The 27,553-nt window shown below is 34.8% G+C and overlaps 2 protein-coding genes across 3 annotated transcripts in view; one reads left to right on the forward strand and one right to left on the reverse strand.

Annotated features, from left to right (window-relative positions):
• The window catches only part of clgn (calmegin), a 37,732-nt gene extending 34,102 nt beyond the window's left edge, over nucleotides 1-3,630 (reverse strand). The window contains exons 1-4 of one of the 2 annotated variants that reach the window (XM_087235748.1): nucleotides 3,481-3,630; nucleotides 2,778-2,951; nucleotides 1,798-1,871; nucleotides 909-967 (exon numbers count right to left, since the gene is read on the reverse strand). In XM_087235748.1, coding sequence (XP_087091874.1) covers nucleotides 909-967; nucleotides 1,798-1,871; nucleotides 2,778-2,951 — 307 coding nt within the window. In that variant the 5' untranslated portion in view covers nucleotides 3,481-3,630. The remainder of the gene's footprint in view (nucleotides 1-908; nucleotides 968-1,797; nucleotides 1,872-2,777; nucleotides 2,952-3,480) is intronic. The other variant, NM_001077541.1, reaches the window with a different exon arrangement.
• Nucleotides 3,631-8,560: 4,930 nt separating this feature from the next.
• Nucleotides 8,561-27,553, forward strand: part of naa15b (N-alpha-acetyltransferase 15, NatA auxiliary subunit b) — a 28,175-nt gene continuing 9,182 nt past the window's right edge. Inside the window, exons 1-12 of the mRNA NM_203321.2 lie at nucleotides 8,561-8,780; nucleotides 14,066-14,150; nucleotides 15,052-15,156; nucleotides 16,350-16,507; nucleotides 17,832-17,966; nucleotides 22,134-22,287; nucleotides 22,437-22,556; nucleotides 24,212-24,307; nucleotides 24,393-24,499; nucleotides 24,580-24,652; nucleotides 26,976-27,145; nucleotides 27,355-27,507. Of these exons, the coding sequence (NP_976066.2) occupies nucleotides 8,727-8,780; nucleotides 14,066-14,150; nucleotides 15,052-15,156; nucleotides 16,350-16,507; nucleotides 17,832-17,966; nucleotides 22,134-22,287; nucleotides 22,437-22,556; nucleotides 24,212-24,307; nucleotides 24,393-24,499; nucleotides 24,580-24,652; nucleotides 26,976-27,145; nucleotides 27,355-27,507 (1,410 nt within the window). The 5' untranslated portion in view covers nucleotides 8,561-8,726. The remainder of the gene's footprint in view (nucleotides 8,781-14,065; nucleotides 14,151-15,051; nucleotides 15,157-16,349; nucleotides 16,508-17,831; nucleotides 17,967-22,133; nucleotides 22,288-22,436; nucleotides 22,557-24,211; nucleotides 24,308-24,392; nucleotides 24,500-24,579; nucleotides 24,653-26,975; nucleotides 27,146-27,354; nucleotides 27,508-27,553) is intronic.

Here is a 27,553-nt window from a genome sequence, read left to right on the forward strand (position 1 = left end):
AATAATTATATATTTTTTACACCCATCTAAGCCTTTAAATTTATAAAAAATTATATATATATATATATATATATATATATATATATATATATATATATATATATATATATATATATATATATATATATATATATATATATTTATTTATTTATTTATTTATTTATTTAATTTTTTTTTTTCAATGTCTGGAATAGACGTTTTAAAATGCCATGATATTCCACAAATTTCTTGACTCAGCTATAGGACCTTATGGTTTCCAAATAGTGGAACATTATAATGCTGTTCTACAATCCAGTTATAAAAATTACATTGTACAGTTTGTCATAACATGTAAACAGCAGCCTCTTTACAACAAAACACACAACAAAAAAGAGAACATTTTGAATCAAGTATTGACTTAAAAACATATGGAAAAAAATGTTTTAGACACAATCAAAACAACTATTCTTAAATGTTTTCATTTTAAGATAAATAAACTGTTAACACTTTAGTTTAGGTCACAATTCACAGTATTTAGTACTGGCTTATTACCCGTCTATTATTAGAACATTAACCGTTCTTTAGTTATTACAAAGTATGATCCTATTCTGCATCCCTAATCCAACCCAATACCTAAACCAAACTTTAACCTCACTAACTATTAATAAATGGCTAATTAGTAGTTTATTAGGATAGTAGTGTTAGTTAATGGTTTGTTAATACCGTGAATTGGTACCTAAAGTGTTACTAATAAACTAGAATCTGAGAAAGCGTCTAAATGTAATACTAAAGTGTTAGACTGCATTAATGCATTACTAAAATTTAATTTGGTTCAGAGAAATTAGGAGGGAAACAAACTATGTCTGGAATAAAAAGAATTGAATAGAGCTCTAAGCATGAAGAAAGTTAAACCATGCTGGATAACTAACCATCATATTTTGCAATATCTTCATCAGCGTCCTCCTTCATTGTTTTAGACACCTGCCAACTGCAGAAAATAATGAAACGCAATCATATATATATATCATTAACATATCATAATCATATTTTCATAAAAAAATAATAAGTTGACTATATAATCGCTTTTCTGCACAATTACAGTTGAAGTCAGAATTATTAGCCCTCTAAATTATTACCCCCTGTATATTTTTTCCCCAATTTCTGTAAAACAAAAAGGTTTTTTCAACACATTTCTAAACAAAATAGTTTTAATAACTCATTTCTAATAACTGATTTATTTTATCTTTGCCATGATGACAGTAAATAATATTTGACAAGATATTTTTCAAGACACTCCTATACAGCTTAAAGTGACATTTAAACAAGGTTAATTAGGTTAACTAGGCAGAGTAGGGTAAGTAGGGGAGTTATTGTATAGCGATAGTTTGTTCTGTAGTACATCAAAAAATATAGACTAAAGAGGCTAATAATATTGACCTTCAAATAGTTTTTAAAAAATTAAAAACTGTTTTTATTTTAGCCAAAATAAAACAAGATATTATCCAGAAGAAAATATATTATCAGACATACTGTGATAATGTCCTTGCTCTGTAAAACATCATTTGTGAAAAATTTTAAAAAGAAAATCAAAGGGGGGCTAATAATTCTGTACATCTGATAGAATTAATAACTAATTTTGATAATAACACAATATTAATGACACAATAACAACAAATACTAAATCTTACAGTTATATAGTTACAGTATATTTAATATTTTACAAGAAAAGGTAAAAAAGAAGAATACAAATTCATGCTTGGATAACAAACCACAAAAACCATCTAAAATATCATGCAAAACTATTTGAAATCTACAAACCTGCCCAAAGATCCGTCATCAAATGTCTCAGTGAAGAAAACATCTCCTGTTGGAACTGGAGTTTTGTACGTTACCTAAGCATGTAAAAAAAGATTAAAAATAAATATCACAAAGAAGATCAGAGGACTGGGGGCATCACGATTATATCCAGGGTTTCTGCAGGTTTCACCAAGTTAAATTTAAGACATTTTAAGAATTATGAATCTATTATGAATTAAATTTTTTACTTATAAAGGGCTAAAGGCTGAGGAATTTTTCAATTTACCCAGAGGGGAAAGATTTTTATTTGCTCTGTCAAAAATAACACTTTAATTTAATACAACAATAAATTAATAATAAAAAATTATATTTTTTATATTTCTTAGCAAAATATTTTAAATATTGATTAAAAACCCTCAAGCTCTTCTTGTATCCATTCACTTAAAAAAAAAAAAAAAAAAAATATATATATATATATATATATATATATATATATATATATATATATATATATTCTTTTAAATAAACAAATGTTTCAAAAGTTTCAAAAGTTATAATAATATAAATCTATGCATGACAATCTGTCCAGGTCTGTGTCTTCACCAGGAAATACATAGAACACTTTTAAACTAATGTTATTGTAAGGAAAATAATTAAACTATTACGATAAAAAGAGTTTTTTCTATTAAAATTTCTCTAAAATTTTAATTTTACTGAGATGGATTGTTGGTGATTGTATGGGTTTTGAACCAGATTTGCTAGCAATACACGAACAAAAGAAAATTAAGACTTGTTTAAAAAAAAATTTAAGACCTACAACACAATATTTCAGTGAATTTAAGATTTTTTTAGGCCTAAAAAACTATTTTGTACATTTAAGACATGGATTTAAGACATTTTAAGACCCTGCAGAAACCCTAATATAAAATTTTGTAATCATATTTTCTGACGAGCATTATAACAAATCCCTGTATTTTAAATGAGTGCTAATTATTTTGAACCTGAAAGGACACATTAGCATCAGCTTCAACGCTTTCAGAGCTGTCAGCCTCCATGTCCAAATCTCCATCTTCCACTTGAGCTTCCTCTTCATCCTCCAGGTCTTCATCCTGGGCCAATGTTACCATGGAGATGGAGAGTAACAAGAAGCACGTCCAGCTCCACCGCAACTTCATCTACAAATATACACAATAACAGTTTTTAAAGATGCAAAAAAGGATGAACAACACTGAAAATGTGTCATAAAACTGAATTTGTTTTTATTTTTCTTTGGGGCGGAGCTTCTGATCGGATGACACTTTGACCCCGATATTGATCGACACATCTGCTTTTAGACGTGCTTATTATTGCACGTTTCAATGTTTTTCCTGTAATGGCTTCTTGTTTTATTAAATGCTGATAACTGAATTACAACAGCAAATAGTCAAAAGAAGAAAAAAGCTTATCTTCCAAATATATTAATTGCATAACTTATTATTAACAATTACCTCCAGCTCTTCTGTCTTTAGTTATTTTAGTCTAAATGACAAAACATTTCAATGGTTTTTTTTATCACAATTAGTTATAACATTATTATAACGTCCTCTGGCTAGCAGCGGTACCGTTAGCTGGGTGATGACGATGAAGAAGATGATGAAGAAGATGATGTTGCTCGTCTGCGTGACCGTTTCAGGTGTTTATCAGAAAATGTCTTTATTTACTCACCTTCTCCAGCTGAACTGATATTGGCGATGTGTCGGTTAACTGTGGCTTAAGCGGATGTGTTTGTCATCCAGCGTTTCGGCGCGAAGAGTCCGCTATGAATGAGAGCGATAGCCAGTTTTATCAGAAGCGCAGGATGACAACCGCCTCTCTGCGATAAAAACCACTTCCGCAATGCCTGTCAAAATAAAAGTCTCTTTTATTTACAAAACATTCTAGCCAGTGCACTCATCAGTGTTCATAACCACTACCCTGTTTTAGGGAACATAGATAAGTGCCCACTCTCACATCTCATTCGAGAATAAAAGTCCAGTTTGTTTCTCCAGTCATTTATTTGATGTCACTTTCTACGTGACCGTGCGATAAATCCACTTCCGCCTATCAAAATTAAGGTCTCATTCATCATTTTAATCATTTAGAGACTTTCTAGCTATTCTAGCCATTGTGAATATGTTTGTCTATATGTTATTTTTTTCTGTATGTTTCCCTAAAATAAAATAAAAAATCTTTTACAATACTTGATAAAAATATTTACTTTATTATGCCCATTTTACATTTACATTTACATTTAGTCATTTAGCAGACGCTTTTATCCAAAGCGACTTACAAATGAGGACAAGGAAGCAATTTACACAACTAAGAGCAACAATGAATAAGTACTAAAGGCAAGTTTCAGGTCTGTAAAGTCTAAGAAGGGAAGTGTTAGTAGTTTTTTTTTTTTTTTTTTTTTTTTTTTTGTACAATTAGTGTGATATTCAAAGAGGCAATTGCAGATTAGGAAGTGAAGTGGAGACTAAATAGTTGAGTTTTTAGTCGTTTCTTGAAAATAGCGAGTGACTCTGCTGTTCTGATGCAGTTAGGGAGTTCATTCCACCAACTGGGCAGATTGAGCGTGAGCGTTCGCGAAAGTGATTTTTTCCCTCTTTGGGATGGAACCACGAGGCGACGTTCATTCACAGAACGCAAGTTTCTGGAGGGCACATAGATCTGCAGAAGTGAGTGCAGATAAGAAGGTGCTAGGCCAGAAGTCACTTTGTAGGCAAACATCAGAGTTTTGAATTTGATGCGAGCAGCAACTGGCAGCCAGTGCAAACGGACTAGCAGCGGAGTGACATGTGCTCGTTTAGGTTCATTGAAGACAACCCGTGCTGCTGCATTCTGGAGCAGTTGAAGAGGCTTGATAGAGTTAGCTGGAAGCCCAGCTAGTAGAGAGTTGCAGTAATCCAGTTTGGAGAGAACAAGAGCTTGAACAAGGAGTTGAGCTGCATGTTCAGATAAGAAGGGTCGGATCTTTCTGATGTTATAGAGTGCAAATCTGCACGATCGAGCAGTTCTAGAAATGTGGTCAGAGAAGTTTAGTTGGTCATCAATCGTTACTCCAAGGCTTTTCACCATTTTGGATGCAGTAATGGTTGCCCCATCCATCTGGATTGAAAAGTTATGGTGTAGAGTCGGGTTGGCAGAAACTATAAGCATTTCCGTTTTTGCGAGGTTCAGCTGAAGATGATGATCTTTCATCCAGTGTGAAATATCCAACAGGCAGGCTGAGATACGAGCTGGAACGGAGGGATCATCAGGATGAAAAGAGAGGTATAGCTGGGTGTCATCAGCATAGCAGTGGTAGGAGAATCCATGTCTCTGGATGACTGGTCCTAGAGATGATGTGTAGATGGAGAAGAGAAGTGGCCCAAGAACAGAGCCTTGAGGTACCCCAGTGTTTAGATGCTGTAGGTTGGACACCTCTCCCCTCCAAGACACCCTGAATGACCTGTCAGAGAGGTAAGATCTGAACCATTGTATAACAGTGCCCGCAACGCCCAGTGACTCAAGCGTAGATAGCAGGATCTGGTGGTTGACAGTGTCAAAAGCAGCTGACAAGTCCAGCAAAATGAGGACTGATGATTTAGAGTCTGCTTTAGCCAGTCTGAGATCCTCCACGACCGAGAGCAGGGCAGTCTCAGTCGAGTGGCCTTTCTTAAAGCCGGATTGCTTGTTGTCCATGAGATTGTTTTGAGTAAGAAAGTCCAGGACTTGATTGAACACTACTTTCTCCAGAATCTTGGCCATGAATGGAAGCAGGGATACTGGTCTGTAGTTTTCAAGTAGCGTATGGTCCAGGTTGGGTTTCTTTAGCAGTGGGGTTACCCTAGCCTGCTTAAATGTAGTGGGGAATAAACCAGAGTCAAGAGATGTGTTAATTATGTGAGTCAGTGTTGGTAATAAAGATAAATAATTTTAGGTATTTATTATTAGGTATTAAATAATAGGTAATAAAATAATAATTTTAATAAAGAAGCCCATTTACTTAAATGACTTTTTATTTGTTTAGGTTGTATTGTTAAATTCTCAACGTAGGCTATACACATGGTTTATTCATTCATTTTCCTTAAGCTTAGTCCCTTTATTCCTCAGGGGTCGCCACAGCAGAATGAACCGCCTACTTTTCCAGCATGTCTTACACAGTGGATGTCCTGCAGCTGCAACCCAGTACTGTAAGACACTCATACACACTCACATTCACACACATACACTTTGACCAATTTAGTTTATTCAATTCACCTATAGCACATGTCTTTGGACTGTGAGTGAAACAAGAGCACCCAGAGGAAGCACATGCTAACACAGGGAGAACACACAAACAGTGCTAACCACTGAGCCAGCGTGTTGCCCATATACACATAATTGTTTATGTAAATGATGTTACAGAAATATAATATAGAAAAGTATATGTATGTATTACAAAAATACATTAATAAAGCCCAGGTGGTTTGAATGTTTCCATAACAAACCTTGTTAAAGGACTTACACCTGACTCAGGAATGGTAAACATGACATTTTAATAACAAATGAATAGATCTAGATTTAAAAAGTCTAGATGACCTATTTTAGGTATTATTTTCTGATCACTTTTGAATTGACTTTTTTTTTTTTTACCTTGATTTGAACTTGTTTGCAACTGATACATGGAATGAAAATGTGAGAAATGTACTTGTTTGTTTGTTATCAATAAAAGCAAATACATGAAACACTACAATACACCAGAGTTTGCAAAACTGAGATAAAAAAAAAACAAAAGGGTTAGAAGCTGAATTAATTAAATAATAAAATGAAAATGATTTTTGTTTTAAAAAGACTGCATGAAAAGAGTTAGGGAGAATCGATAAATTGATGATAAGTAATTGCTCTGGTTTGAATAATTTTTGATGTTCCGCAAGAAAAGCAACTGTGATGTGATTATGAGCTTTTAAAGGCAAATTCACAATACACCAACAAACACTAACAATCAAGAGACTACAGCATGTCACTTCTCAAACATTCTACAACCTGACAAACTGTAGCTCAGCATATTCAGTCAGCAAAAAATAAGCTCCAAAAAACACAATAAAAAAAAAAGAAGTGAAATTTTTGAAAACTGCTTATATAAGATACATAGTAACTGCACAGTACATAAAGGGGAAATTTACTAATTTATTTAACAGTAATCATTTTACTGTAGTTGCAGTTTAACTCTGTTAAAGCATAGGATAACATTGATGTTCTCAACTTCTCTTGAATTATGTAAATTGATAATATGCTTGAATGGTGTGCTGCTGTAATTGCCATTAAAGGAGAACCTACTAAATATCAAATTAAAAGTTAATTAAAACAATGCAACTCACGTTATCTGTTGTATTCACATCCCATTACATGTAAAGGTGTATTATATTTGAAGGGTCTGGCTGCAGATGGGTGCAGATGCAAGCTGAGACTGCATGCAATGCTTTTAATGCATATACCCAACCCAACCCAACCCCTAACCCTACCCCTTACAGTGAGGTCACTGGCTCAATTGAGTGCATTTTTTTATTGCACAAACCATCACAAACATACATACAACACAACATAAAATAAAAGGCGAACATAAAAAAGCTAATATAGCAATGGTAAAAAATAAACAAAAAAAAAAAAATTAAATACACATAAAATGTAAAGCATTTCTACATCCAATGATTTTAAGAATTAACAGGGGAATAAAAAAACTTATAATAATTTATACATTTCTTAGATTTTTTGCTTTTCAACAATTTCGCAGTAGAAATAAAGAAACTAAATAGATATAAAAAACTGTTCATGGGGGAGATGATTTAGCAAATTTCTGTTTGTGTATGTAAAATTTGGCCAACAAAATGGCAAGATTATATATTCAAGACTTTTGTTGGATATGTTTTCATAATAAAAAATAATATCTTTTAATGTAAAATAATAACTAAGTTTTGCCATTTTAAAAATATATTTGGCTAGATCCTTCCAGCAACTGTTTAACATACAATGTTGCATTAAATAAATAAAAGACAAAGGTTCTCTTTATCTGGATTGAAAAAACTACAGATGTCCTACATTTTAATATACTATATAAAGATTGTACTGGGTAAATTGTATTTAGTATTTTAAAATGAAGTGCATATGTCTGAGACTGGATGGCTGAGACTGCGTGTGCAAGTCTGCATCCAGATACTACTGGAAATTGTATATGGGATTTATATAAATTAATAAATCAATGAATAAATCATTCATTCATTCATTCATTTTCTTTTCGGTCCCTTTATTAAGCCGAAGTTGCCACAGTGGAATGAACCGCCAACTTATCCAGCATATGTTTTACACAGCGGATGCCCTTCCAGCTGCAACCCATCATTGGAAAACATCCATACACACTCATTCACACACATACACTACGGACAATTTAGCCTAAACAACGCAAACACTGGGAGAACGTGCAAACTCCACACAGAAATGCCATTTGACCCAACCAAGGCTCGAACCAGCGACCTTCTTGCTGTGAGGCGATGGTGCTATTCACTGTGCCACCGTATCACCCATGAATAAATCAATTTGATTCATTTTGGTAACTAATTATACTTTGCACTGTGTTAATCGCATATTGTGAGTGTATTTCTCTTGGCATTGTTTCTTACATATTCATAACAGTAGTAAAAAAAAAAGAGTTGACCTACAAATGACGCGCCCCCTGCTGTCCGCGAGGCGACGAGCACCGGAGCAGCTTGACCCGGAGGAGAAGCGCCGCATCGGCCATTTTGGGCTCAAAGGGGGCTTTTCTGTCACCACGTGAGGGCTGGGTTAATTAGTCCGACACGGGCGCTAAATCGAGCCGAGCGAGGACTCCGAGAACAAGGGAGTGATAACCGGGCAAGACGCTGCTTCTCAAACCTGCACTCGCTTCACATGTGCTGAAATAGAGAGTGAACAGGATGCCGACAGTCACTTTGCCTCCCAAAGAAAACGCTCTGTTCAAGAGGATCCTGGTGAGTGCTAATGCTCCACCACAGCCACATCCATCCCACAAATACAGCCCGCGAGCTGCTGTCATTGGCGTTAAAGAGAGCTAAAGTTAATGCTTCTGCAGATCCACTGCTTTTTATTGTGCTAAACTCAGCCATCAAGAGTGTATTTTTGTTAAATGGAGGTTAGCGTTTAGCTTGTTAGCTGCTAGCTGTCAGTGTGCTAATGTAGCTAAACATACAGACACAATGCTGTCGGAAAGAGGTTGTCAGTGGAAGGGCGAAGGCGAACAGGGGTTGTAACTTAGGGAATTGTTTATGTTATTTGATTTTGCTTAATTTAATTGAGGGTTTTATTCAGTTTATGTATGATCAAGGAGTGAGGGTGAATCATGTTGCATGTCACTGACTGAAGTCAGCCTCATTATGGCCTGTTCATCCAGCAAACCACTTTTTAAGACTTTCGTAGTGAACACAATATTCTGATTTACTATTGAGTGAGCTTTAGTGTGTTCTTTGTTAATGTAAGATGTGCTCAACATGTTCGTAGTGTTTGTGTTGTTTGCTTTTGAGGGAAAGGCTGAAAGTTGAGTGATGCTCAACTTCAAAACTACAAACACTTGACAGTTCGTCGTGAAAGCATGTAGCCTTTTCGTTTTTAGGGATGTTGTTCTGCTTTCTTGTAAAGGTTTTGGATCCTTGACTCATGAGTGTAGTTGTGCATTTTGACTTCCTACTTTATATTTCATGACACTTGTTTGAACCATTTTCTTTTATCATAAAGTGTTCTGTTCTTTATCTGCACAACTCTGGTTTGCACTCATTTGCCATATACCCTTAATGTTATTGTATTGTTTACAATTTTTTATTCCTTATGTATATTTTTAGACTACATTTTATGTACAATAATATATATTGTAAAATTTCTTTTTCTTAAAACTACTTTTTTATATTAATATTATATGTTAGGCACCTAGGATCTGAGAGTAACGTAATTTCGATTCTCTAAATGTCCTGTACATGTGGCTGAATTGACAGTAAAGCTGACTTTGACTTTGACAAGTTTACTTTAAATACAGTGCTCATCATATGCAAATAAACTCCTCACAAAGCTATCTTTATATTTTTAATAGGAAGCTATACAATATTGTATGTTTGCATATACATTAGATTAGTCAGTAACAAAGCCAAATCTGGAACTTATCTAACAAAATAACTTATGATATCAGTCCAAAAACGAGCACACCCGAATTTATGTTATAGAAAAATATTAAGCAGAATTTTTAAAAAGCGTGGGGAAAAAGCAAAACAAAAAAGGAAACATTTAGTTGAAATTTTGTAGGTTGTAATTTATTTTTTGAAATATTTTGCTTGAATTTAATTGTATTATTTTTCAATTTCTAAATATAAATTCGGTGACTTAAATATAATTTTAATAAATATATTTGTTTAATAAATCTGTTTTGTTTAAATGCACCAAAATACATTGCCTATATTGACTGAGAAATATACAAAAATAATAATGGGGTGTACTCAATTATGCTGAGCTCTGTAGATTAAGTACTATAGTAGAGTCTAATGTGGCCAGTCATTTGAGTTGGTATATGTGACTTCAAACAGTTTAAAAGCCAAAAATGCATCTCTTTATTTTGCAAAAGATAATATTCAGAGGTTAAAAGATGCAAAATTTGACAAATCGGTTTGTACCGCAGGTTTGAAGTCAAAGGCAGTTTTTAGAAAAGCTTGAAAAAATAGTTAGTTTTTAATTTGTGTACTGAATAAATACCTTTTCAGTAATGGAAAGAGTTTAAAAGATAGTTATTTGTTTATTTTGAAAGTATTGAAACATCTTTGTGCACTTGGTTGGAGCTCTAGTAAAGTTTAATTTGCACATCAAATTTAACACATTGGTTTTGTGTTAAAAGTTGTACATTCATTCTCAAAGGCTTGTGCTGTAGATCCTATTTCTATATTTGTTTGCATTATAAACTGAACCAGTCTGATGTAGATTTTAAAAGCTAATGGTGTATAAGAACTATGTAATAATACACTATTATTTTAAAGCATAACACATGCCATTAAATGTACAATAACATTTTAATCTATTTTTCTGTTAATTTTGTCTGCTAATTATCTCTTGTGTGTGTATATACTAAAAGTTTTATAAAAAAAAAATACAATACAAATAATACATTATGAACTTGGATAACTATATGATTTAGATTTCGCACTCATTTATTGGTCAACTTTAAAGCATTGTGTTTTTGTTCCCTCCACAAGACTAATCCTCCAGTCTCATTCTTGAATTCTGGCAGCTGCTTTTTTTTAAAATAATTTTTTATACAGTTTAAGAATTTAAATTATGTCACTGTTAACAGCCTTGGGGTTAGTGCATAGACACACAGCACCAAGGCACTCACGGCGACACGAGTTCGATTCCTGGCTCAAGGTACTTTGCCGATCATTCCTTTTTGCTCCCCACACTTTCCTGTCTGTAAATCTTCATGATCCTGTCATACTAAAGGTGAAAACCTCTAAAAAATTCTGATTTAAAAAAAAATGTGAATTTTTGTTAAAAAAAAAAAAAAACAGAATTTGAATGAGAGTAAAGCCTTAAGACAGACATCCTCAAAATACTAGATTTAAATTTACTTTGCTTTATTGTCCTGCATGATTGCATTGTCGGTGGTTCATGTGGAAAGATGCTGTTTCCAGTGGTCAGTTGTTGATTCTGCCAGCAGATGTTAGATTGCTATTGTTTGGAATGCTTTCCAACAATCTTAGACCTCTGGGTCTGCACTGTCTAAAGTATTCAAGATCATCTGCATGCAGAGTTGCTTTCTAATTCTCTGCTTTCTAATGTTAGAGTATTAAAGATATTTTGAGTTCCTTATACAAACTGTTGTACCTCAGTTTCATTCTGTGTTGTTGTTCTCTTCTTTTTTTGCAGAGGAGTAGTAACGTGTCCCCAGCCCTTATGAAATTCATCTTAAATGTTCATAAGTCTGCACAAGTATAAGTTATAATAGAAAAGTTATACTTTTAACCGTTTCAAAAAGGGTGCTGTTATTATACTATAGTAAAGCAGTTGTACTGATTTTGGTGTGGGACAGCAGCACTAAAAACATGTTTCTGTGTTTGTGTCCCTTCTGTGTGTAGAGTGAGCTCATGAAATGATGCATTCTATAGATATCAAATAAAATTTTCCCCCCAATTTTTTAAAATGTTTTATTTGTTTTTGGTTGCATGTAATGTATGTTACAGAGGTAAAAGCATAACTTTTTTAATACACTTACAACAATGGCAAAAATACAATTATCAACGAGCTGTGTCAATTGACAGTATAATGCATTTAAATGAAGAACATGAATGATAAGTGGCATTTCTGGCATTAAAAATGTTATTTCTGTTTTTTTGGACAAAAGATAGAACTGTCCAAAAATAACAGCTGAAAAAAGCCTATGCTGTATTGCATCACTGGTTTTATTATGCTTAAAGCTGTTGTTACTGCATGGCGTAAAGCAGCTTTCAAAGTGGACACAGAAAGCACTGCGCTATGAAGCCCATTCATTTCAGTAACTCAATATTCTGCTGATGTACATGTATACTTGTCTATGCATGAACTACACATGCTCACTGGAGAAGCAAAGTCGGCTTAAAATTACGCACTGACAAGATACTTTACTGTCATGGCAACGCTAGTAAAATTACTTTTTAAAATAAAAAGTGTTTATTTTGTTGTTTTTAAATCATTATAATTTAAGTTTAAATTAAGTCTTAGAAAACTACTTTTTTAGTAATCAATATACTTACTTAGTAAAATAATTATTATAAAAGTACTTTCGATTTTCAGTCATGTGTCCAGAATTTTCTGTATCTGCCTAAAATTTAAATTTCAGTGCTTTCATAGTTTGGGTTTATTATTTAAAAATCAACAACAACAACAACATTTACTATATTATATGTTTTCAAAAAACCAACAAGCAAATTAGTAAATGCACTTCAATGCTGAGTCTGACTGGCATGTTATCAGAATTATTTTTCACTGTCTAGCTAAAATGTTAAACTTATTTTGGAAGGTTAATCATGTATTTTCAAATTAAAGTTACGAAATAAAAAAAAAAATAAAAAAAAAATAAAAAACCTTCTCTTTGACTGATAGTGGAATGTTTTGTTCAAAACCTGTTTTAATACAAAATTGTTTAATATAACTTGAAGTTGTGTTTTAAAAAGAGTAGCTTGTGCTTTATTATCCTGTTGTACTTGCACAGAATTGTTGGCTTGGCATGTGATTTTAATTGTTTAAGTTGGAAGTCTATGGTTTATAGGATGCACTGGATTGATCTGAAGTGAACTCACTGATTCAGTAGTGTGTTATTGAATGGAGAAGAGCAGATTGCAGATTTGCTGACAGAATGAGGTGATGTTAGTGATCTCACCACCTGCTGGCAGAGCAGAGGCCTGTGGAATAAAGAGGAAACAGAAGCTGCTCCAAATAGAACTGCTCAGAGTAAATTATCGTCATTTACTGGGTTTGCAGGGGACAGTGCAAGTGAGTGTTTGACTGTATGTGAATATCAAGCGTACAAGGCCTTCTTTGGATTGTCTTTAGAAAGCAGTAACTTAGAAAAAGCTGCATCTATTGTTTGTTTATATCGTTTTGAAAAGGTTTTTAAGAGTCTACAGTCACTTAGCCTATCTGCACAGCCTATATTCTTTTTTGAAGAAACTGATTATTAATTGATTCCTATTTATGTTCAGTGCTTTCAGATGGAGCTGCATCTACACCATAGTCATGGTACATTGACTAGCTATGCAAAATGGAAATCAAGATAATCCTTCAAAATTATTCTGCTGTTAATCCTGCTACATCTGATCTGAAAGGCATTTGAAATTTCCACATATAATATTTTTACTCCAACTTAATATCTTCAGTTGATCGTTTGAAATAAATGCATCTGTGGGATTATTTCCTAATCGTGTGATTTGATGCATTAAATCAATGAAAGCAGGAAAATCTTCTGTTTATTGATCAAAGTTGTTTCTTTGTGGGTATTATGGAGTTCGTGCACAAGAGCACCCTCTGGCCTTTGAAATAGATTTACTACTATTACAGAAATGCGCTTCCCTGGCAAGATGTGCATGACTTTATCGTGCATGACTTTATCATGTCTAAGATTTAATTTTAATGAATCAACCATCCTTATATGCTGTCAGTGCATAGTTAGTCTAGATTACCTTATTACAAAAGATTTATAATGTTAATATTTATTTATTTTTTAAAATTTCTTCTCTGTTTTTGTCCTCAGAGATGTTACGAACATAAGCAGTACAGAAATGGGCTGAAATTCTGCAAACAGATCCTCTCCAATTCAAAGTTCTCAGAACATGGAGGTAAGAACCACAGGTGGAAGTGTTTGTGACGGCTACAACCAGACATCACTAATACAAAGTTAATTGTGATATAAACAATGTTAATTAAGTGAGAAAAATGTGTTCTAAAAAACTTCAACATGCATAAATTTACGTCAACATTTATTTTTGTTTTGAAATATTTAGTCATTGGGAACAATTTCTGATGTCATTTTAAAATAGCACAGCATTAAATTAATATTAAAGGCACAGTTTGTAAATTTTCACAGCTAGAGGGTGCATATTCACAACAAACAAATGCAAAGTTTGGTTATGCCATGACTGAGTGTGGAACCATGGGAGTTGTCATCTTCACTACATCCTTCATGTCTCCTGCAGAAACCATGTAAACTACGACACCTGGCTTGCATGTAGCAGTGCATTTATTCTTCTGCCTTCTATTTGTGTTGCTCTGACAATAACTCATTGGAAATGCTAGCTGGCAATGGGATTTCTATGTTCTTCTGTGTCGAGTTTCTTCGTAGGTGTTTTGTTTACATCAGACATGCCTGTTATTCTAACTTGCTGTACAAGTAGTTCAAACTCGCTAATTCGGGGGCAAGAACCTGCAGACATGCAACAACTTTAATCATAAAGTAAATACAAAACAAAAAGATCTAGTACCTTACAGCCTTATTCTGAAATGGATTAAATTCGTTTGTTTCCTCAAAATTCTACACGCAATACCCCATAATGACAATGTGAAAAAAGATACTTTCCAGATGAACTGAATTTTAATAAAAAGCCATACATGTACACACTGTGCCTTTTAATAAAGCATTGCTGATTTAAAAAAAAAAAACAGGTTTTATCTCTATCATTTATCCTCTTTGAGTTTACTTTAGGTCTATGAGTGAAAGGTTAAAGATTATGCTCATTGTAGAGACGCTGGCGATGAAGGGCTTGACGCTAAACTGCCTGGGGAAGAAAGAAGAAGCCTATGAACTAGTCCGCCGAGGGCTCCGAAATGACCTGAAGAGCCACGTCTGTATCCTTGGAGCTTGAGACCATTACACGCTTATGAATGCTTTCAGTTTGATATTTAAATGCATTAACCCATCAGTATTCAGAACAGAGTGTGGTAATGGTCCATGTGTTGGAATGAGTTTGTTTCCTCATGTTCACAGCACCAGAATTAACACTCGTCTCAGTTTGAAGCCTGTCGCTGGCGGTGGGATGCTGGATGTCCGCCAAGATTCCTGCCCTGTGTCTGACCATGATGCGCAGTGACACCATGAACTGTTTGGAGAGCTAAACACATAGTGCAGTGTTTCCTCGCTGACAGCCAAATGCTTCACATCCCAGAGGTTCATGTTAGACACAGAAAATTACCATTTTATAATAGAATAGGCCACTTCAGGACTTTAATATGTTGTTTTATTGGCTTTCTGTGTTTTCAGAATACCAAAAAATGAACAAGCAGACCCTGTACTTTCCATTGAGCCATCCAATGTTTAAAGATTTTAAACCTATTATAGTATTTCATAGGATTAGTAAATGGCAAAAAGAATAGTATTAAACAACAAACTATATGACATTAATCCTGTTCTGTGGGTAAAATTGGCATTTGTATTTTCAGTGATGATCACGGTTATGCCATATAAAAGCAGGGTTAAATGAGGTAGAATTGCAAGTTATTGATTTAGTTAAAGTTATTGATTTCACAATTTTATTAATCCTCTTCACAAGTCCAACATCTCACACATTTTGTGAAATTGTTCTAGTTCTTTTAAAGAGATTATATCACCATACACCATCATTTCCTTCTTTTGTTGAGTACAAAACAAGATATTCTGAAGAATGTTCTATTAAAAGCAGGAGTTGACATATAGTGTTTACAAAAATACTATTAAAGTCAACATTTTCCCAACAACCGTTATTTTGTTTGTTAGGGAAAAAACTTTAGTTTAATTAGAAAATGTAGCCAAGATACTGTCAGCTTAAACGGTATATTATATTTTTATGAATTTAGATGCCACTTTATTATTATATCAAACGTAAGCCAATTAAATTTGGCAACATATTATGACCCCCCCCCCTGCTTAGTGTGCAGGTTAAAAAAACAAAACATCTCAGACCTTGTGAATTTTCTCTGGGCTCAATTCTGGACTGACATCAGTCCTCTAGTGTTGAATTCTGTCCTTGCAATGTTTTTTGCTTTCCTTAACATGACATTTTCAGGTTGGCATGTGTATGGCCTGCTCCAAAGGTCTGACAAGAAGTACGACGAGGCTATTAAGTGTTACAGAAATGCACTGAAATGGGACAAAGACAACTTGCAGATCCTTCGAGATCTGTCTCTGCTGCAGATCCAGATGAGAGACCTGGAGGGTTACAGGGTGAGTGTGTGTGTGTTTCCTCACTACCTTTTTGTGTTTGTGTAATTGCATTTAGCTTTGCCAGCACAGAAAAAAAATGTTTTAAAAGTCTAGGAACTGAAATGATTTAATGTTGGGGTTAATAATAATAATAAGTTGTAAAATACACACAGCGTTGGTGGACATGAAAGACTTCTATCTAAAGCAGTGGTCCCCAACCACTGGGCTGCGGACCGGTACCGGTCCGTGGAACAATTGGTACCAGGCCACATAAGAAATAATAAATCATTTCTGTAGAAAATATTCCCCCCGCGACTTGGTTTCTTCCACTCACCCCCGCCATCTCACGTGAAATGGACTATGCCAAAATCCAACACGGAGCGCGAAGAATGATCGCTAGAATATATCTCAGGGGTTGTTGTAGATAGTTTAAAGTTATAAAACCGGTATTATAGAGTCCAAATCAGCAGACCATTTAAGGATTGTGCATATATGTGTGCGTGCATCTCTAAGTGAGTACCCGAAATCATTACAATATGTATCTATATGGAGTTTCACATAATCATTCTCATTAGGGCTGTAACATGCCAATGCATACATTTAATTCAGCTATACGATTGTATTATTGTTAATATGTTCGTCAGATGAAATGTTTGGCACAGATGTTATTTATTTGATGCATATAAATCTTGATTGTAACATAATTGCAACTAGCGCATGCGCACTGAATTGTTCATGATTAAACTGGATGCACCAGAGCAGCAGCTGTGTTTACGTGAAGACCCCCCCGGCCCACACCGGTCCGTTGTAAAATTGACAACCGTTGACCGGTCTGTGGTGATTAAAAGGTTGGGGACCACTGATCTAAAGCGTATACAATCTTACCAACCTTAAACTTTTGAACAGCAGTGCATTTTTTATTGTTGGACTATGTTTTACGTGCTTTAATATGCAACTATACTAAAGTATCAGGTTAATAGATTCATTGCATTAGAGAGCCCAGTTTTGCACAACGTAAAGGTAAAAAAAACAAATACAGGTCAAGTACAGGGCAGTGACTCAGCAATGTCCTTTTCCTGTCTTTTGTTTCTTTGTCTTGTACACTGTGATAAAGTTGCTGTTTAATGTTTCATGCCTTCCGGCGACTCTGATACCTGCTTCTACCACTGAAATGAAAACCTTTTAGATTTGAGCTTTGTGCAGTCTGGCTTCACTGTTTTCTGTAGTTTTAAACCCTACTTTAATGCATTGATTTGAAAGGGATCCTGTTTCTTCTCTGCATTCAGCAAAGCATAAACCTTTTTAATGGGAATGTCAGAGTGTCATTGTTTAAACTGTCTTGCAGGAGACGCGGTATCAGCTGCTGCAGTTGCGTCCTGCCCAGCGGGCGTCGTGGATTGGTTATGCCATCGCGTATCATCTCTTAGAAGACTATGAAATGGCTGCCAAAATCATTGAGGAGTTTAGAAAAACACAACAGGTAAATACAGGCAGAACTGGTCTATAAAGTAAGTCTGTAGTTATTTTTCATTGGCTGTCAAAATTAGGGTTGATGTCAACCAATTTAGCATCGTACGATGTCAAATGTAAAATATCACTATGGACGATGGCATCTTTGTCGTAGGCGGCGGTGAATTAATTATTTATGAATAATTAATTAGTTCATAACGAATTAAATATTTGTAGCCTATTGTTTGTAACTACCTGACACACAAATTACCTGTTACTAGTTACACACAAATTACCACCTGTCAATCACTTTTTTCTGCGAATGAGTAGGCAGAGTGATCTGTGTTTTAATGGTGCCGACAAACTTGGTTTATTAAAAAGGTCCCTTGATAAACTGTCTGACGTGCACTGCTCTGTGTTGTTTTGTGTTCAAAGCACCCTCTGACTGCCTGGAGCTCAGACGTGCTTATATGCTAGAGTGCTTGACAGTGTGTGTGTGTGTGTGTGTGTGTGTGTGGTCACATGATGGCCAATTTTTAGCTGTATAGTGTGGAAGGAGGGCTTTTCAGAAATGCTAGATGAAACGCCAGTGTGGACGTTTTTGTTATAAAATGCCATTTTAGAATGGCATTTCTTAATGTGTTAGTGTAGTTTCTAGAAGTATTCTTGTAAATGGGGTCTTAGTGTGTATTTTTCGCAAGCGTGTTGCTGCTGCGATGGGGGCGGGGCAGATGATCGGGATGCAGGCTCAGCATCGTGATGTCTATTGGCCAAAATGTTGAGGCCTGTATCCGTGAGCGATCAAGATTTTTAAACTGACCATCTGAAACGAAAGTAAAAAATAAGTACATTGAAACCAATTGAAATTAAATTAATATGCAACAATGTTATTTATATAGCACATTTCATACACAATGGTAATTCAAACTGCGTTACATAAACAATAATAAAAAAAAACAATTAAAAGTTTAATTCAACAGTGCATTCAACAGTTTGAATTTATAATGTTTGTATTTTTGACAGTTTTATGTTATTAAAGTTTTTATCCACATTTTACTTTTAATAGTGATTAATGAATTCAATCGTTTTATTAAATTAACAAATTCTCATAACATCTACATAAATATAAAAAACTGCCAGAGATGGGTTGGTCAGGTAATGTCAGTATTAAATAAATTTATTTATTTATTTATTGTATTATTATCATTTTTTTTATAAGTTAAACAAGAAGTTCTATATTACAGTGTTGGCTTACTACCTGTACTTCTTATGTCCCTGTTAGCTTTGAAAGAGCATGGGGAGAGTTAGCAGGAGTGGTTAATGAGGTATTGTAAAGACTTCAACCTGACACTTCAGGTCAACAGAGGTAACACAATGGCACACGGTTATTGTGGCAGCCAAGATTAGGCTCTTACTTCCTTTCATCGGTTTGCAGCATAACAGGAAACTACAAGTTGGCAGGCTAAATAAATTATTTTATTTAGCCTGCAAAAAAAATTTTATTTGAATATTAAAAAACACACTTGTGTTGGTACTGTGGTTTAATGCCTTTTTCTTCATAATATTTTTGACTGGTCATTTGCCATATAAGCTATAAAATATGAAATGTTAATGCTAAATTTACGGTTCTGTAAAAAATAATGTGGAATAAAATGCAGTGTATTTTTTTATTAATTAATAATTTTTTCTTTGGACATTACGATTGCAATTTGATTTACGATTTAATTTTGTAGTCAGTAGCTCAATCTGTAAGGTGTGGCAACAATTCTGCAACAGCTTTTAAAAATTCCCTGTTTTGTTCAGCGTCTATGCCTTTAAAACCAAATATTCCCATATTACAAATGCTGTATTTCTTTAATATTTGTATATTAAAGGTTTTTGAAGTGGCAGATGCCATAATCCCACTGTTCCCGCTTTCCTGTTTATTTGTTTTTTTATTGTGGGCATAGCTCAGTTGCACAATTCTGGTTGAGCAGAACGAAAGTGTGCTCACTCAATTGGCTAGTAAGTCTGTCACACAGCCGGCAGTCACGCATTTGCTCTGTGCAAGGGAAATGAAATAATACATATACATTTCATATTGCAGCCTCTTGCGAATAACTAATTGCAATGCTTCAAATTCCGATTGCGATTTGATTTCGATTGATCGCATATCCCTAGTTCAGCAGTGCCCAAACTTGGTCATGGAGGGCCAGTGTCTTGGAGAGTTTAGCCCCAACCCTAATCAAACACACCTGAATCAGCTAAGCAAGCTCTTACTAGATATACTAGAAACTTTCTGTTATTAACTTCTGCATATTTTTGTGGCCAAATGCAGCTATCTGAACAGAAAATGCATGAAGTGAAACTGAAAAAAGGCACCCTAAAACTGTCAGTAAGTGGTGGTTAGTTTTCAGCTTGTGTAGTAAGCAGATGCAGACGAAGCACTAGTGATTTACATGTAGTCATAGCAAATAGGAGATGCAGATATCTTGTGGCATGATTTTGACGTACTTCAGACTGCAAAAGATAGTTGGAGCAATGGAACAGACAAAAGATGAGATTGGTTCAAGGGTGACGGCCACTGGACGTGACCAAATAGATTTTTTGTGATTTACATGTATAGTGAAATTATTTGTGCTTTATGGCTGGAATTATGATGAGGATAAATCGATAAATGGTTTAGTTTAACTCTTCCCCTGCAGTTAACCAGAGAAAACGCTTCCCTGACATTGATGAGTTTTACGCCAAGCCATGTTTTAGGTGTATTACAGTAGGGAAAGCCCTAACGCACAAGTGTCAAACTCAGTTCCAAAAGGGCTCTGCACAGTTTAGTTCCAACCCTAATTAAACACACCTGATTAAACTAATTGAGTCCTTCAGGCTTGTTTGAAACCTACAGGTAAAGTGTGTTGGAGCAGGGTTGGAACTAAACTGTGCAGGGCTTCGGCCCTCCAGCAATTGAGTTTGACACCCCTGCCCTAACGCATGTCCCATGTGTGACAGGATGTCAGATACTCCTCCAGGAAATGAAAACTGAGAGAAAATAAGATCGTGAATAAAAATAAGAGTAATACAACCATTCTTTGGCTTAATCCCTGCTGTTTTTAGTTCTGTTTTAGATCTCGTCTCGACCCGAGGCTAAAATAAAGAAGCTTCATTTTTATTGTGTCATTGTTTCTGGTTGCACACCTAACATAGTAGGCTACCTAATATGGTAAATACATATAATTATTTACGTTTATAAATATTTTTTAATAGCAAAATTGTCTGCAAATTTCTGTGAATTACCGCCACAAAACGTAATTTCTATCGCAAAAAATCTTGAAAAACTAGGGGGTCTGCACAGTGAGGATTTTTGCACTCTTTCTTGTAGTCATGAATTTGAACGTGAAAGCATTGTAAAATGTGTTAAATAGGTTGTGCTGTAATATGACCAAAGCAAGAGTGAAATCTTGATTGCTGAGCAGTGGCAAGATATATATATATATATATATATATATATATATATATATATATATATATATATTTTTTTTTTTTTTTTTTTTTTCATTTTATTTATTAATTTTTTTTTAGCTAAGTATTTGGCTGCTGAAAAATCTGATTCAAATACATAGACTATAAATATTGCACATTCTTACAATCTTTTGGAGAAATTAGTTCACCCAACATATCCATTCTCTCAAAAAGGTTTGTGTTGAACTTGTTCAATATGAAACATGCAGTACAAATAGCTTTTAACTTTCTCTTTTTTTTGACAGCAAACAAAACCCGTTACACACATGTACATTTTGGTTCTATTAAAATATATGAATAATATTAAAATTAAATGCTAATGAATAATGTTAAGTGAAAGATATATACTGATTTGTTTTTCTCACTTGGCAATCTGTTTTAGATTACATAAAGAAGATGGAGCCTTCAGTTAATTTAGAAGAGTAGAACTAATATATATATATATGCTCCATCTTCTTTATGTAATCTAAAACAGATTGCCAAGAGAGAAAAACAAATCAGTACAACCTCTTACAAAATATCATATTTTAAAAAGTTCCATAAGCCATTGCTCAAAGGTTGCAGGAAATTCTGATCAATATTACCCTTCTGGCTAAAGCATAGCAAAGCATGTTTTTCTTACAACTCCATTCTCTATTAATGTGTGTCTATTTTATGGTTTTCTTGAATATTTGTTTTGCTCTTGTTTTTTTTTTTTCTCCAGACGTCACCTGATAAGGTGGATTATGAGTACAGTGAGCTGCTGTTGTATCAGAATCAGGTGCTGAGAGAAGCAGGACTCTTGAGAGAAGCTCTGGAGCATCTCACCACCTACGAGAAGCAGATCTGCGATAAACTGGCTGTGGAGGAAACCAAAGGTACGTCAGCACAATTTTTCGCATTTGTCTTGCTTCCTTATGTCTGCAGTTGCATTATCATTTCGCTTTTCCAGTTCACAGTTTGCTTGTCTAGCAGATTGACTTCCTGTTTGTGAATGCCTGTGGAAAATGCTCTTTCTCGTGTGTAGGTGAGCTTCTGTTGAATCTGGAGCGGTTTGAGGAGGCGGCAGATGTGTACAGAAGACTGCAGGAGAGGAATCCGGAGAACTGGTTGTATTACCATGGCCTGGAGAGAGCCCTCAAGCCTGGTATGCAAGAAAACTGATTCGCTGGGAAAGTTTTCAACTATTTGTAGGCCCTGTGATTTCTGCAAAGCTGAAAAGGGCAGACTGAGTCACAGACTTCAGGAAAACCATGTTATTCTAGTGTTAGGATTGATCGGATTTTGGATGTATAAAACCAAAGTAATGCTACGCTATATGAATAATTAAATATTAAAGGGATGGTTCACCCAAAACTAAAAATTGTCATGTCACCTTCTTGTCACAAACCTAGATTCTTTTTTTATGTTGAACACAAAAGAAGATATTTTGAAAAAATGCTTTAAACCTGTAACCATTGACTTCCATAGTGGGAAAAACAAATATTACGTATTTCAATAGTTACAGGATTCATTTTTCAAAATTTATGTTTTGTCTTCAACAAAAAAGGAAACAAGTGTTTGGAGAGAAGAGGGTGAGTACATTTTCAGTTTTATGTGAACTATTCCTTTTTACTTGCCGTTTTACTATTTGAAGACATGAACACATGGGCTTTATGTCTGGAGTAGATCTCTTTTATAGCATTTTTAAATCATTTTGTTGATTTATGTTAGAAAAATTATAATGGTCCAGGTCTGGGAGGAGATCCCTCAGGAGACCATCTGACACCTTATCAGGAGCATGCCCAGGCGTTGCAGGGAGGTTATACAGGCATGTGGAGGCCACACACACTATTAAGCCTCATTTGATTTGTTTTAAGGACAGTTCGTCAAAGTTGGATCAAAATGTCGTGTTTTTTTCCACTTTGATTTTGAGTGTTACTCCAAATCCAGACCTCCATGGGTTAAAAAATTGGATTTTCAGTGATCATTCATGTTGTCAGCACATATAACCATGTAAAGAAGTATTTGATAAATATTTCCATCCTTCAGATCTAGGATGTGTTGTTTTAATGTCCCCCCCCCCTTTTTTTTTGAGTAGTTTATAATATCATTTTTATAAAACTAAGCAGTTTTACATATCATCTTGTATACATGAAAACTCTCAGTATCTTTAAGACAAACCTTCAAAATAAAAGTCTGGTTTTTAGATTTAGGCTAAATTGAAAAATACATAATTTTTTTGTAGGATTTCTGAAATTTTAATTGTTCAATTCGTCATAAATGTAAAAAATCAAATCAAACAAGTTTCATGTTTTGACTTTACCGGGCATGCTTTGGGATATTGCAAAAATATGTATTTTAACTATTAAAATGGAGTACAGAAATTATTTATTTATTTTAACCAAAACTAAATTTTAATATATATATGAGAGAGAGAGAGAGAGAGAGAGAGAGAGAGAGAGAGAGAGAGAGAGAGAGAGGGAGAGGGAGAGGGAGAGAGAGAGAGAGAGGGAGAGAGCGAGAGCGAGAGCGAGCAGGGGTGGCCAACCCTGTTCCTGGAGAGACACCTTCCTGCAGATTTCAGGTGCTACCCATATCAAACACACCTGAACCAATTAATTAGGACCTGAACACCATGTGATAATTACAGGCTGGTGTGTTTGATATGGGTTGCAACTAAAATCTGCAGGAAGGTGGCTCTCCAGGAACAGGGTAGGCCACCCCTGATATAGAGCCTTGAAATGCACATTAGATTTAACAGTTACACATTAATTTAACAGAACACCATTTTTATTTATTTATTTATTTATTTATTTTCAGCAAGTACAGAAGAAAAGTTGAAGATTTATGAGGAGGCCTGGGAGAAATACCCTAAAGGTCTCGTTCCTCGCCGGTTACCACTCAGCTTCCTGTCAGGTACGCATCTCTTTCTCTGGTCTGAAACATCAGGTTTGTTTGTACATTGTATTTGATTTGAAATGTAATTCTTCTCTTTGTTCAGGGGATACGTTTCGGGAGTGTCTGGATAGGTATTTAAGAATGAATTTCAGTAAAGGCTGTCCTCCAGTCTTCACCACACTCCGATCTCTCTATCAGGACAAAGAGAAGGTGAGGAAACTCATTACTGATGTACATAATGACTGGGGTTTACATTCAGAAGAGTTTTTCACATTTTGTTTAAATCGCAGGTCTCGATAATTGAAGAATTAGTTGTTGGTTTTGAAACATCGTTACGAAGCTGTCGAATGTTCAGCCCTGATGGTATGTTGAGTTTTCCTTTTGTTCCATGAATTTAAATGTCTTGTGTTTGTAACTCAGAATCAAACAATGGCTTTGCTAGTGCTTTGCAACATATTAAAACATTTAAAAAAAAGTAAACTGATCAAATTGAGTTCAATTAAACAATATTTAACATTTGAAGTGGGTCAAGTCTGTTGAATGAGGATAATCTATTTCAAATGATGACTACTGTATAATAAATAATTCCTTTTTTATATTGTCTATATGATGCATAGTACACCTAAGGTATATTTTATATAACCATTTTAAATATATTTTATTGTTTAATTTTTAATGATTATAATTTAGTTGTGTAGATTGGTCAGAAATGAAAGCAAGGGGTTCTCAAGCAGATAAACAAGAGTAAAACAAGTGTAATGTAGCTTTAATTATTTTATTCTGTACATACGAATATGTCCTGTTTTAATTTTGTATATATTTTTCTGACCAAACAGTATTTATTATTATATATTGTTACCACGATTTACTTACATTTGTCATTTAAATTATTTTCAGTGTAACATTAAAAAAATACAAAAATATTGTCATTGTAAAAAAATGTATCAATTGTCAGGAATATTTTGAAATATTTGCTGAAATTGTAAATGCAAAGTGGAACCCTCAAATCTTAAATGATTAACAATCTCCTTTTATATATACTTTTATATCTTTTTAGGAAATGCAAAAAAGAAAAAAGAAAATGCAATAAAACATTGGAACTTACATGAACAGTTGACTGGTCACATATGTCCTTACAGGTCACATTAACAAATACATTTAAAAATCAGTTTACACAATGTAAAGGCATAAGCACAATCCATTTTTCCCAATATTGTAGGTATTTGTGTATATTTGTCCATTTGTAGGTTTAATGAAAAAAGTCATCCTCTCCATATTTTAATAATTAGGGTGCTTTCACACCGTTGGATCGATTCTTTTGTTCTGAAACAGGGATTAAAATTGTTACAATGTTGCACTTAGTTCTTGGTGCGGTTCGCTTTCACACTGCAGTTTCTAAATAGACCAAAATAGCTAAAAGTCACGTGCGAGTAAACCCTACATTGGTCAGAGTTTAAGGGTTTATTTTGCAGAGTCTCGCTCAGCTGTCTTGCGTCCTTATTTTAGTTTATGACAATGAGCAATAAGACATTACAAGTGAAAAACTGTGCTTTAATTTTGAATGGTGACAGATATCCTTGAACTACCCTAATCCAGTTACTATGACCATTTATGTGAAGCTGCTTTGACACAATCTACATTGTAAAAGCGCTATACAAATAAAGCTAAATTAAATTGAATTGAATATCATCACCAAATATAAATCAGAGGTAAGACTTTCTTAGGATTTTCTTTACCACCAGGAAGAATGTTAAATTATTTATCAAAAAATTAACTGAAAAATCATATTTAAATATTTTTGTGAATTTCATTTATTCATTCATTCATTCATTCATTCATTCATTTTCTTGTCGGCTTAGTCCCTTTATTAATCTGGGGTTGCCACAGCGGAATGAACCGCCAACTTATCCAGCAAGTTTTTACGCAGCGGATGCCCTTCCAGCCGCAACCCATCTCTGGGAAACATTCACACACACACTCATACACTACAGACAATTTAGCCTACCCAATTCACCTGTACCGCATGTCTTTGGACTGTGGGGGAAACCGGAGCACCCGGAGGAAACCCCGCGAAGGCAGGGAGAACATGCAAACTCCACACAGAAATGCCAACTGAGCCGAGGTTCGAACCAGCGACCCAGCAACCTTCTTGCTGTGAGGCAACAGCACTACCTACTACAATCAATCCGCTCCAGAGTTCGTTTCAATCGAGCCGAGACCACTGAGATTCAGGCGATCTCAAACTGATTGTTTTGGCGCGAATCTGAGCACAATTGCAGGTTTCACACATGCCAAACGAACGCGCTAACTAGGGAAACGAGCCAGGTTCCGAAACAAAAGTCTACATGTAAAAGCACCCTAAGAGATGATATCCGACTATTCTGATTTTGTAGGGGGGTCGAGTTGTAGCCTCTTTCATGTTACAGTTTTCTTGCTGGTTGCAAGAAGTAATCATTTTGAATAAATACTTGTCTTTTACCATTAAGTTGGCTAATTGATTAATAATCTTAAATGAATTTGATTTTGTGTGTTTTCAGCATTTGTCAGCAAAATTTCACTTCTACTTCTAAAAATTGCACACAAAAAAAACACAAGTGAAACAGTGGACAAAATAAATGACATACTATGACCCTGCTGATTTATTTTGGTGTAATTAATTAATATCACCTGATTTGTTTCAATGTAGATGATGGTAAAGAGGAGCCACCCACCACGTTACTGTGGGTGCAGTATTTCCTAGCCCAACATTATGATCAGATCGGCCAGCACAGCATGGCTCTGGAAAACATCAATGCTGCCATCGAGAGCACACCTACTCTCATAGAGCTCTTCCTCATTAAAGCCAAGATATACAAGGTAAAGTATTAAACACTGCATGCTCGCTAACTTTTCTTATTTAGTTATTCATTTATGTATGCATGTTTGCATGTATGGCTTGCATTATCTCAGTTGTGTCACTAAAAGTTGTGACTGATTATAAGAACATTTGAATATTAAACATTTAGTTTGTCAAATATCTCTTAGCTTCATTGTTTTTTTCATTTATGTGTGTTTTCTTGGCTCAGCATGCTGGGAACATCCGAGAAGCAGCTCGCTGGATGGATGAAGCTCAAGCTTTGGACACCGCCGACCGCTTTATTAACTCCAAATGCGCCAAGTATCTTCTTAAAGCTGGCCTGGTCAAAGAGGCTGAGGAAATGTGCGCCAAATTCACAAGGGTAAGGAAAATTTGAGAACACATGCAGAGGTTCATTCATTCATTTC

Source organism: Danio rerio, chromosome 1, assembly GCF_052040795.2.
Source record: "Danio rerio strain M-AB ecotype USA chromosome 1, GRCz13ab, whole genome shotgun sequence".
In the NCBI taxonomy this organism is placed as follows: Eukaryota; Metazoa; Chordata; class Actinopteri; order Cypriniformes; family Danionidae; genus Danio; species Danio rerio.